Source organism: Acanthisitta chloris, unplaced genomic scaffold, assembly GCF_000695815.1.
Source record: "Acanthisitta chloris isolate BGI_N310 unplaced genomic scaffold, ASM69581v1 scaffold19475, whole genome shotgun sequence".
Lineage (NCBI taxonomy): Eukaryota > Metazoa > Chordata > Aves > Passeriformes > Acanthisittidae > Acanthisitta > Acanthisitta chloris.
In genome coordinates, this window is record NW_008674512.1 from 84,908 (window position 1) to 97,148 (window position 12,241).

Consider the following 12,241-nt stretch of genomic DNA (forward strand, 5'->3'; position numbering starts at 1 on the left):
GTATTTGCAGTGGTCAAAACCCATCATTAGGAAAAGGTGACATCAGCCAAGAAACCCAGTACAGGGTTCCTAGGGATCCTGCACTTCTGTTCTTCTGAAACTGCAAAATACTGCAACTGGAAACAATGCTGAGATGTGCAAGAGCTAAGTTCTAAAACGTGACAGTCCTTCAATTTTAAAAACTCTTTCCTGAACGCACATGCCGCTTTGGCACCCAAAACGCGAGTGATCCTCTTCCCCTTTTCTGGAGCAGCAACATGATCTGTTATCTCAGAGTGGAACTACAAAGGCAAATTTCACTGCTTAAGAAGAGTAAGGCAGACATATAATTAAAAAGTCAAAAATACCTATAAAACTTCAAAGAGCTCTAACCTTACAAAAGTTTTTCAATGCTTGTTTTAAGACTTAAGAGATTTTTGTCTAGATTTCAATGCCTTCAACCTCAGTGTGTAAAACAAAACCATCACCTCCAAACTCCTCCTTCTCCTATATACTCACTCACCAGAAGTTATTTCCCAAGACTAAATGCAACTGGAATTCAACAGTATTCCAACTGGATTGCAGCACTTAAAACAGCACTAACCTGCCAATCTACCACACACACATCAGCTTTGCTGAGGCAGGAAACCTCATCCAGACCCAGACAACCATCTGCCCCTAGGGAAGGATCTCCTGTAAATACTCAGAAAAATGAAGAGGCTCAATTTATGCAATAAACCATTTCGGACAAACACATTTTGACTGTCAATCTCACTGAGTGACTTACCAGACAACAGGGAGTGGAATTAACACAAGGTCTTACCACCATCCCCTTTGAAAAACCATCCCCCAGCAGTGTACAAGCTTTCCAACTTCTCATCAGCCTCCCATCTCTCAAATCCTTCATAGAAAACAACAACAAACTGAAGAAGAACAAAAGACAGTCATACTATAAAAAAAATAATTAGTGCAAACTCGTTGAATGATTCAAAAAGGTCAAAGCACTTAAATTTATAATCTCTTCCTTGATGGTTGCAGGAGGAAACCCAGAAAAATCTCTCTGCTGAACAGCATTAGGTAAGGGAAAATGCACAGCACTTAAAGCAAATATAGCACAAGATAAACAGGGATGAGGGAATCACATGGTTCCACAGGCAGAGAAGAAAAATTTGGGTTCAAGATTTACTTCATGGGGAAAATATTCCACAAGAAAGGGGAACGAAAAGAAACACACTGGCAGTACATTTTTCTTCTTGAAATTAGGAAACAAAAAGCACTAAATCCCAGCATCCTTTCAGCTCTAGAGAAAACAAATTCTGTCGAAAAGACACTGAGAGTGACAGACACAGAAACTTAAAAAAGTAGGACTTAGCAGCATAAGAATAAATCTGAAAGAAAAAAAATCCCTGTAAATTTGACATCCATCTTTAAATATCATTCCCTGTCTCTATTAGCATAACACACTAATGATCTAACAAGCTGGAAACACTGTTTTTAAAACTCTAAATTCAATCAATTCAAATGAATAGCACTCCAGAGAAATCAAGTCACTAATACAGCAGCATAAGGGAGATGAAATTATCAAAATTTTCCATGCATTTTCACGACAAGCATCGGCCTTTTTGACCCCAAATTGCATGAGCTTCACGACTAGAGAAAGAAGATGAACTACTGCTTTTCAGAAGATGATCACAATCATGATCAATCTGTATTTTATGTATAAATACTATTTATAAGATATATTTCTAACTACAGCCATCCCCACTGATTTTTCAACACATTGAGCAGGGACAACAGCTACAAGTTTTTACCTCAGCAGTATCGATTATTGTAAAAAAATATTAAAAATTACTGTAACACAATTAAATTATTTATGCAATGTTAAAAGCGATTAGGGCCACAGCCTTAACTTCCTAAAACTCTGACTCTTTGGAGTTGTGGAAAGATTCTAAAGAAATTGTGCAGAACACATAGTATGTTCTATTCTCTCACAGAATCCAAGGGAAATATTTTCCTGCTTTCCTCGCTTATTTGCAAAAATCCAATGTCACCAAGAAACTAGAAGCAGCTGTTTAATTCCTTTTCTCTGGTACATACCAGATAGTTTATCACTTGGAAAAATAAAGTGCTCTGCAATATATTCACCAAGGGCTTCTTGTTGCATCTTAGTCCTCAAGACATGGGTTTGACAGACTTGTTAGTAACAAAGTCCCCAAGACTGGAGCTGTGCTCCTTAAAGCAATGGTCAAGTTGAGAAGCTCTACATGAACTAGTGTGTGACAGAATACACCATGAAAAGGAACCTTCTCCTGACAAGCCCTCTGATGGAAAATGGAAGGAGTAAGCTCATCTGGGATCACCAATTTGCAGACAGCATGGTACTTCACAGAGAAGTCCACATCTGACCAGCCAACAGGATCTCAGCACACACCAATGCCCAGGAGGTGTGAACTCTGAGCCAGCTGATCCATCTGCAAGTTGCTATTCAAGCATTTGATCAAAATATTTCAGCTGCAGAGCATTTTGAAGGTCAATCATTTTTCAATTACAACCAATTTGGCAACACGCAACATCAGGAAAATCACGTCCTGCACCACTTGAAATCAGTGCAATGTCATTAAACAACAAAATTACTCCAACGTTCTCACAAAGAACAAAATTATTCATTAAAGCTACCAACTTCTGATTGCTTTTCAAAGAATGTAATAGAATTTTGGTCTTGCATATCTGATGGGAGCGTTTCCTCCACAAAACCCTTATCATTCAAGATAAAACTTTTGTGGCTTTTCCAATCAGAACAGATTTAATTCCTTATCAGCTTAATCCTCATTTCTCTCTGTTTCTCAAGAAAATGATCCACTGAGAGTTCTGCATTACAGCTGCAAGACTAGAAAGCGATGCAAGGATGAATTTTATGGAAAATTTCTCAACTCTGCTCATGATTTACTTATGAACACTGACAGAAAAATCAAGCTTTTCTCAGCGCAGTAGATGGGAAACATTTTGTAACTCCACATTTTATGAAGAAAGAAAAGTGTGATCTGTGGTATTTTATGAATATATCTTGAGTTTTTAAAGTATTTTTTACACATTTCACATATGGGTCTAAGAGGTGATTCTTCCCCTCTACCCTGCTCTGGTTAGACCCACCTGGAACACTGCACACAGTTTTGGTGTCCTCAGCATTAAAAAGGACATAGAACTGTTGGAACAAGTCCAGAGGAGGCCACCAAGTTGCTAAGAGGGCTGGAGCATCTCCCCTGTGAAGACAGGCTGAGGGAGTTGGGGCAGTTCAGCCTGGAGAAGAGAAGATTGCATGGAGACTTCAGAGCAACTTTTCAATAGCTGAAGGGCCTACAAGGAGCTGGAGAGGGACTCTGTGTTAGGAACTGCAGTTATAGGATAAGAGGTAATGGGTTCAAACTGAAGGAGGGAAAGTCCAGGTTGGATGTGAGGAAAAGGTTTTTTCCTGTGAGGGTAGTGAGACATTGGAACAGGTTGCCCAGGGATGTGGTGGCTGTCCCGACCCTGATGGTGTTCAGGGCCAGGTTGAATGAAGCCTTGAGCAACCTGATCTAGTGAGGAGGTGTCCCTGCCCAGGGCAGGGGATTGGGACTAGATGATCTGTAAGGTCCATTCCAACCCTTAAATTCTATGATTCAGGGACATCATGTTTTAGTGCCATTTGCTGATGTATCAAGAACATCTGGTAAAACAGAGATGGCAATAATAAAAAGTCTTCCCAATTCTGCTAAAACCAGCGCTATCTGAAAGAAAAAAAGCTACAGACTGGCTTCAGCTGGCAGCACTGGTGTATCAGTACACTCACCCTGCTTCAAAAATTGCATGTCAACACAGTTGTCTCACTTGCATTCTCCAAAACACCTGTCCTGGGCAGTGGTCAAGTGAACACACTCCTGACACATCCCACTCCTCCCTCATGCTCCCCTGACGCTGCATCTACCTCCTGTGTGTTTTTAACATATTGACGTGGCTTTTTCCCCACTCCATTAACCCAGTGACCAGGCCCAGCTGGAGGCCTGATTCATCTTGTTCTGGACAGCTGTGGCTACTGCATCAGCTCACCAAGTAAATGACAGGCCACAGAGCTGTGCTAAATCCAAGGACTGACTCTCAAATGAGATGAGAATGATGCTCTCTTTTGCCAGAAAACACCCTCTACAGCTGCAAATAGCGTGTCTTATCGTGTGCTCCCACATACCTCCTGTCCTTCAGGCAGGCAGTGCCTCACATTCAGAGAAGAAAACTTCAAGACTTTTGAATTCAGACATCTGAATTATTTAAACTTCTTTAAATTACTTAAATCTCTTTGGAAAGCAGGATTATTTTATCATTTGCCCATATCTGGGATGACCAGCTGATGATTACTGTTCAGCTTTTGAAAAGCAGCCAGTACTGAGCTACAGAAATATTAAACCACAGGAAAGTCAACGTGTCATACTGAACTTGAAATTGCAGCCTGTTAAAAGAAATAAACAAGCAAACACTGTATGCTGCTGTATTTTCTTCAGTTTTTAAATTGCATTGCTGCTGAAGCCCCCAGGGATTTCACTCCAGACACAATGCAAAACTTTCATGGCAAAGCTAAGAGACTTCCATGGCAAAGGTAGAACTCTGTTCATCGCTCAGGAAAAGCACCCGGAGAGGAAGTCAAGATTGATACCAGGAGAACATTAGAATTGTGATCTGAATTTCTGAGGTTGCAGAACACAGCCCTATTGTAGCAGCCCTGCCTGAATGCTCCCCTTGCACTTCAAGCTGGCTCTTGTTTCTCTCTGCTGACTTAGGGAGCTCATTTTACGAATGGACAATTCCACATTATCAGCTGAAGCTTTGAACACTGACTGTGAATACAGCAGCACCAGTCACACAGGCATTGCTGGAATACTCTTCTCTTCTCTGCTGATGCTTGAGTGTCTCACACCGGATCTGGTGATATCATTTTAGAAGTGGAATGGAATTATTCTGGTTAGGTGGGGATTAAATGCACATCATCTGTTGCTGGTCATCTCTTTGGATGAATGCCCTTAGTATTCCCAGTGTTTCTTCAGTTAGGGAAAATAAAGAGCTCTAAATAACAAAAACCAAAGCCAAATGAAAGTACTACATTTAATTAGCGAGAACTATGGTCAAATAAAATGCATTTGAACTGTAAAGCTAATTAATCAACTGGAAATCAAAGCAATCACCATTTCCAGTGAAAAGGAAAAACATCCAGTTTGTTTTTGCCATCTCAGAAGTGACTGATTACCACTTAGCATTACAATGATATTCCTTGAGAGTAAATTATAGACCTGGCTTCTACTTTCTTGAATCTAAGGAAATAAATTTATTGCTTCTCAGCACTCCAGAAATGAGTTTAGATTCAACAAGAACAACAGATAAACAGATACTCTTTATTTTTTTAAAAAATATTAAATTTAAGTCCGCCATTATACTGACTGAGTGCAGCAAATGGAATATATATACTACCTGCAGAGTTTCCACATTAAGAAGCAGAGCACACCTATCAAAGCACAACCAGCACATGCTACTTAGAAGCTCTCTGCCAAAACACACAGCTCTCTTTACCAGCTCACTGGAAAAGGACTGAAAAAGTATCCCTGCTAGCATCTACACTGTATATTTAGACCTAGTTTGCTAAATAGCCTGTAATGGCTGGGGAAAAACAGATGGAACACCCAAGGCCATTGTTCATCTCAGAGAATGATGATTACCAGTAAAAACTTAGAGAGCTACTATAATTTTTTGAGGAGATTAGAGAATTATGATGTTTACTTCTAATGGCTTAATCCATGTTTGCAATAGGGTCTGTCTGCAGCATCCAACATTGCTAAGGTAGCTAAACAGTTTCAGCCCTGGACCCATTTTCACCCTCTCAAAACTTTCTGAAAAATTCTATTCAGGCACTGAAATTCATTGGAACTGCTCTGGTCTCCACCTAAACATCCCCTGCGGCTTCGGAGAAGAGAAAGCGAAATCCATTTCACTCCCCATGATTTATGGGAGACTGAAGAACAATATCTTTCTCCTTAGTTTAAGAGCTGACATACTTTCCCACCCTTTTCCACTTAATGGCTGAACTTTGAAACTTGGCATACACTTTATTACTCTTTTTGGACGATGTCCAAGACTAGGCTCAAATAAAAACAGGTTAAATAATGGAGTTATAAGTGTTTGAAAACTCCCTGCAAAGTGTGCATGAACTCAGTAATCTAAAATGTAATTCCCCTTTTTCTGATCATTCTAACAAGCAAACCCACATCCAGAGCACCTCAACAGTAGACTCTATGCTCCCTAAAAATCTGAGTTTTCCAGCCCAGACATGCTGCAACTTTATCAACAGCCTCAGAGCTCCCAGCACCAGGCTGGAAGTGTTCCTGAGGAGAGGGACTGTTCCATCAATATGAAGGAGTGGGGACAGGGCAGCAGGATTGTTTTATAAGAGATTAACAAGGAAAGATTTAGATTAGCATATCTTACCTCATGATTACAACACACTGAGGGCAAGCACACTACAAATTACCTGTCAATGAAGTTGCTATAACTCATTTAAGCTTCAGTAACTCAACCACATGCAATTGCAACCTACATCCAGGAAGCACCATCCATCTCCCAGCAGCCTGGGAAACCTGAGTGCACTACAGACACAGACGATCTCGATCCCCTCCTGATGGGCTCATGTGCCTTAGGCTCTCACACCACAAACCGGGTGCAGCTAAAGAAACAGCTGCAGCCAGTGATCTAAATTGTCCTTCAGCGCTCTAATCTCCAGAAGTTATTGTTCCTGAAGCTGAAATGACTGCTCTAAAGGCTAACTCACTACAGAAATCACTGACACTGACCTGTAATTAGCTCTCTGACTTCCATGTCGTTTGTTTTTCGCAATAGTCTGATCAATGCAGGGATCCCATCACAGTTCTTTATAGCCACTTTGTTTTCGTTATCCTTTCCATAGGAGATGTTTCTGAGAGCCCCACAGGCTTTGCGATGCACCTCAGGCTTTGGATGGTCCAGCAGGCCCACCAGGATAGGGATCCCTTTGAGGTGCCTCACATCCTTTTTGATTTTATCATTCTCATAGCACAGGTGCTGTAGGTAGGCCGCGGCGTTCGACTTGACGGGATCGATGGGGTGGCTGAGCATGGCGATGACCTCGGGGAGGTCAGGGTCCCTCCACCTGGGGTCCTTGCGGATGCTGTCGATGGAGGGCGAGCGCTTGCCCAGGCGGTCAATGCTGGCCATGCTTCCTCTCTCTGGCTGTGCCAGCGGTGCTGCGTAGCCACCGTGAAGGTATGGAATCCTCTCTTCAACCATCTCCGTCTCGATGGGGTCGTCGTAGCCCCTGTAAGAAGCAACAGTCCCAAGAGAAAGAAAGAAAGAAAGGGGAAAAAGAAAAAAAAAGCACAATTAAATACTCTGGATCTCTGAGCCACTATGAAGATTTTAGCCATGAGTAAACCTTTTCTATCACAAACATCATTAGGGGCAGCATACTTAAATTTCCAGTAATTTATTTGTATTAACTTGACAATTAACCATAGCTGAGTTGTGAGCAGTGATGGGACTACAGCACAGTGTTTGTTTGGTTAGCAATGAAATGATGACAGGAACTGCAAGCCATCAAGCAGACTGCTTTCATTTTGGTTACTTAGCAAAACAATTATCAGAGAGCTGGATTACATTTAGTAGGAAACACTGAGCTTCATTAATGCTGCTACTTCTGCAACAAACAGAAACTTTAATTACAGGCATTCAAGGGCAGAGACCACAGACACTTCTCAGTAAGTCTGAGAAGTTCCACTACATTTTCTTGTCGATGTTCACACAAGTGTACTCTAACTCCACTCTTAACAGATGTTACCATAAATCTACTTCTCATATGTAATTTTTTTCAAACCAGCATCAGCCTTTTGCCTTACTGTTTTTTCCTGGACAGGTCCACTACTATCTCAGTATTACAGTTATGTCAGTAAAGCAAGTGGTTTTAATTGCTACGAAATGATTCTTAAAATCTTTCATCTGAAGCCCTGGGTGATGTTATTGAACCATTTCTGATGTCATGCTGAAGTACAGACTATTAGAACTCAGAAAGTAAACGGAGCTTGCTGCTCCCCCAAAGGGACTGCTAATTAAACCAGGCTCTGGGGAGAAGAGCAACCGGAGGTGGAGACTGAACTTAGTCTTGTACAATTAACGCTTTTAATGTTAAAAGCACTCTCCTGACTTTAAGTTGCTTTAATTGCTGTTCTAAACCATAAACTGAATGAAAGGATAAAAATGGGCAAGTATCCAAAACTTGGAATGAATCCGAAGAAATCCTTTTATCGATGCAGTTATTTGTGTATGTATAATTCAGCAGTTGCTCTACACAGTAATTTACACTGTCTGGACAGCAGTTGTATTTTCTGTTACAGAACAGAGCTGTTTCCATCATTCCAAGAAGAAAGCAACAACATCGAAAAGATTTACTTTTGTGCATGTACACAGTGCAGAAGGAATAACAAAACCCCTTAGCTACTCCTCAAACAAAATTGTATTTTCACAAATGCAAATTTGTGACAATCAGCATTAAAACTACAACTAAATCTCATTTCTCAAACACATCTTCATGTTAAATTCTCACTGACTGCATAAAAGAAAAGCAGCAGAAGACTAATGTTAATAATTGCCCTCTGCACAGCTGTTGCTTGCTGGACTTGGTAACTTGCAATTCAGCAAGCCTTAGTCCTCTGAGCTGCCCACAGGATAACTGTGCACCATCTCAATTACACCTGCACAATTAAGTTTCTCTCTCCTCCTCATCCGTGCAAATACACAAAGATAATTACTGTCTTGGGACGCAGTTTGTTTGCTTTATTTCCTCAAAGCCTTCCAAACAGAACCTCAGAGATGAGCCCATCTTCCCCATGCCACACAAAGCTCCTTGGTCCCCTTATGTATGTCAAAATAAAACTTCAGAGTTGGGACCTGAATTTGCAACACTGCGATGACAAATTTGAGAGCACCACATGACTGTTGCACCACCAACAGTAACATTTTTATTTCAATTGTTAATCACATGTTATTAAAGGTGTAAATTAAATCAATGTTATTAACGATGAGTGTGAATACCTGAGGTCAAGAATCAATCATTAAAAAAAAAAGAAAAATCAAAGAAGATCACATCCCAACTTGCTACTTATTCTAACAGAGTTGGTTTTTTAGAACAGTTTTTTTTTCCATTGTTCCAACACAAAGCTACTGATGCACCAACCAACAGGCTTTGATGGTCCCTGATGAAACGGCCCAAGACACGGAGCTGGGGTAGAATACGCTATGGGAAGATGCTGCATATTTCATGCTCCAGGGTAAAGGCAGCATTCCTGAGTGCCGTGGGTTTGGAGAGTGGTGGATGGTTGAGAATGAATCCTACAGGAAGTGGTGGGGAGGGCAGCATTGCTTAGAACCCACCGTGCCCAGCTCCACGTGAAGTGGTGATGCTGGCACACAGTGCTGCTCCACCCCCGCAGCGGAAGCAAAGCATCCTCAAGGAAACAGACTCTGAACCATAAGTGACTTTTCCCAAGCGCTGGCATTTTCATACGCTCCCATTCTTACGTGAGCCATTCACATTCCTGCCAATCTCAACCAGATTCTGCAGGACCATCTCCCTAGAGACAAAAATAAGACTGCAAATCTAACACACCCATCTCAGTGCGCAAAGACAGCTACTTTGAAACAAGACAGCATCTCTCAAGTACCCCAAGAGAAAGGACGAACACAAAACCCACAACTGCTGAAATAAGCCCAGGCAGGTCAGATCCAACATATCTCTGAGGGTAAAACACTGTCAAGAGCCACTGGTTAATGGATCAGTAACAAAACCCAATGAGACTACCTGGCAACAAAGAAAACACTTGGACACTTGACCCTTCTAGACCCCAAACCATTATACAGAAACTCTGAGATCCTGGTATGAACTTAAGAGCTGCACAAGAAAGCTCAGCAAAGGCAAGTATCCCACCAATTCAGATTCATGTGACTAAATATAGTGAGCAAGGCTGGAGAAAAAAACAAACAAACCATACTGTGATTACAGGAAAGGAATACTGAAATATTTAGAGCTGCCCTTGTAAAGTATCAGCTCTGCCATTGTTTAACAGCACTGAAGGGAAGCAGTTTACCAAACCAGATCATCTGCAAAGGAACAGAACAACTGCTCTGGCAGCAAAAGGCAGAACTGCCACAGGTCCCTGACTGCCTTGGCAGTCTGGGTCAAGACGCATCCTCTTCTTCTTTAACAGAGGGCTTGAAGGCCAGGGAAGTGCACGCTGGCAAAGAGTGAAGAAATCAAAAGCAAGTGTCTATCAGCAAGTTAAACACGCCCTGATCTCCAACACATTCAAACACAAGGAGAATAAATCAACCATCTTTCAGAGTCAGACTGATGGCGTTCAAATGCAATTCCTCATTTTCACACCACCACAGCATCTAGGCTAGGAAGGAAAAGTCACTCGACGCAGAACAGGACTAACAAGAGCTTCAGCAGATACAGTTGTCTGTGCTCAGGAGGCCAAGAGCTCTTTACTCTCAGGACTGAAGGGATCTGGTAGTATGCCAGAGATGCTGACTCCAAGCATCTTGCCTTCCATCTGTTTGCAGCAAGGCAGCTGAGGTTTTAGGATGCCATGGGTCCCACTAATCACCTGTCTCATGGAATTGATCAAAACACATTCTAGCATAGATAAAAACTGGGAGAGAGCTTGTGGATTTAACATCTTCTTGTGGCTTCAACATAGGCACATTTGAGTAAACAGGTGAGGGATTTAAACATTTAATCCTCAACAACTTATACAAGTGTTACATTCATCACAGTTTGCAGCTGGTGCCTGCTTTGGATAAAAGACCAGAAAGGCTTGGGATTTCAGTAGGAAACCTTGAGCCAAGCGTTAATGAGGAAACGTAAAGACTTTGCAGAATGAAGTTCTACTTTTGCCAGGCTCTGTTACCTTTTAGGATACACAAGAAGATTCAAAATTGGAGAGAATCCTCTGCTGAGACAGGTCTGAGGTATGTGCCATATGGTTAAAACACCAAAATCCCCTTGACTGGGACCATCTAAAAGCTGCCAGTGGATGAGCTGACTCAGGTTGCCTCCTGCCACATCAAACTCTGCCCTATATCAGCCCTCTGCTACCAGAAGATTAACACTCTGAGAACAAATTTATGCTAAGGAAGAGATTCAGAAAAAAAACAAGTATTTTTCAAACTGACTACAGTGTTTGTTCTTCCCTATTCTGCCCAGGCATATTTATACCCTCCTGCCTCAAACTAGACAACATCTCGATGTTGTCCCCATACACTTGAAATGAGTGAGCTTAGGCCAGAAATGCTGACTGGAAGTTTATCTACAAATATAAGCCTTTATATTCTGGATTGAAAAAAAAGACAGGAGAAGAAGAATGTGACTGACATGCACGTGATACCCATGTTCTTGCACTGTCCATGTATGACAGAAGCAAGAGACCCACTATCATAGTTATTTAATCTTAAATCTGGTTCATTTCCTGGTAATAATAATTTGGAGCATGAAGTGACCACCAAATATGGTCTCAGTCACTTAGAACAGGTTTCTAACATAGAAAATTTAACAGCAGAAAATTGTTTTGTTGTTGGTTTAGTCAACATTAAAAATGTATATCCTGTCTAGTCTGGAATAGTAACACTGGCAATAGCTCTTAGGGAAATGAGGTCCCACAAATGCACAAGTGCAAACTGCAGCAATCCAACCTGAAAAGAAATTACCACAGAGGAAAGAAAAAGTTGAACAGAAGATAATTTAAGTAAGATGAATTATGACTTGCCGTTTTTTCCAGCTCATTTGTGTTAACTTCAATTTAATCATTAAGAAATGCTCAAATAATTATAGGGATGCTTTTGGTGAATAAAAAATACTCAGTACTTCCTGCTTCTCTTTCAAAAAGGACTGTATACAAAACATCCAGCAACACTAAGACTAGACAATACTTAAAATTAAATATTTAAAATATCTGAAAACTGTACTAAAAAAACCTCCTAATAAAGGCAACCTACCAAATGAAGAAAAAAGGCCATAAAGCCAATTAAAGATCTGTAAATACCTTCACAAGTAACCTTGAGTAATACTAAATCAGTCTTGTAGACCCCAAATGCCTTTCTCTCACCCCCACTTATTATGCAACTTGACTTAGACCAAGCCAAAGCACCTGCTGAGGGAAAG

At 41.1% G+C, this 12,241-nt stretch overlaps 1 protein-coding gene across 1 annotated transcript in view; it reads right to left on the reverse strand.

Annotated features, from left to right (window-relative positions):
- ARVCF (armadillo repeat gene deleted in velocardiofacial syndrome) overlaps nt 1–12,241 on the reverse strand; it is a gene marked incomplete at its 5' end in the record, with an annotated part of 82,155 nt that overhangs the window by 66,466 nt on the left and 3,448 nt on the right. The window contains one exon of the mRNA XM_009075378.1: nt 6,846–7,345. Within this exon, the coding sequence (XP_009073626.1) occupies nt 6,846–7,345 (500 nt within the window). The remainder of the gene's footprint in view (nt 1–6,845; nt 7,346–12,241) is intronic.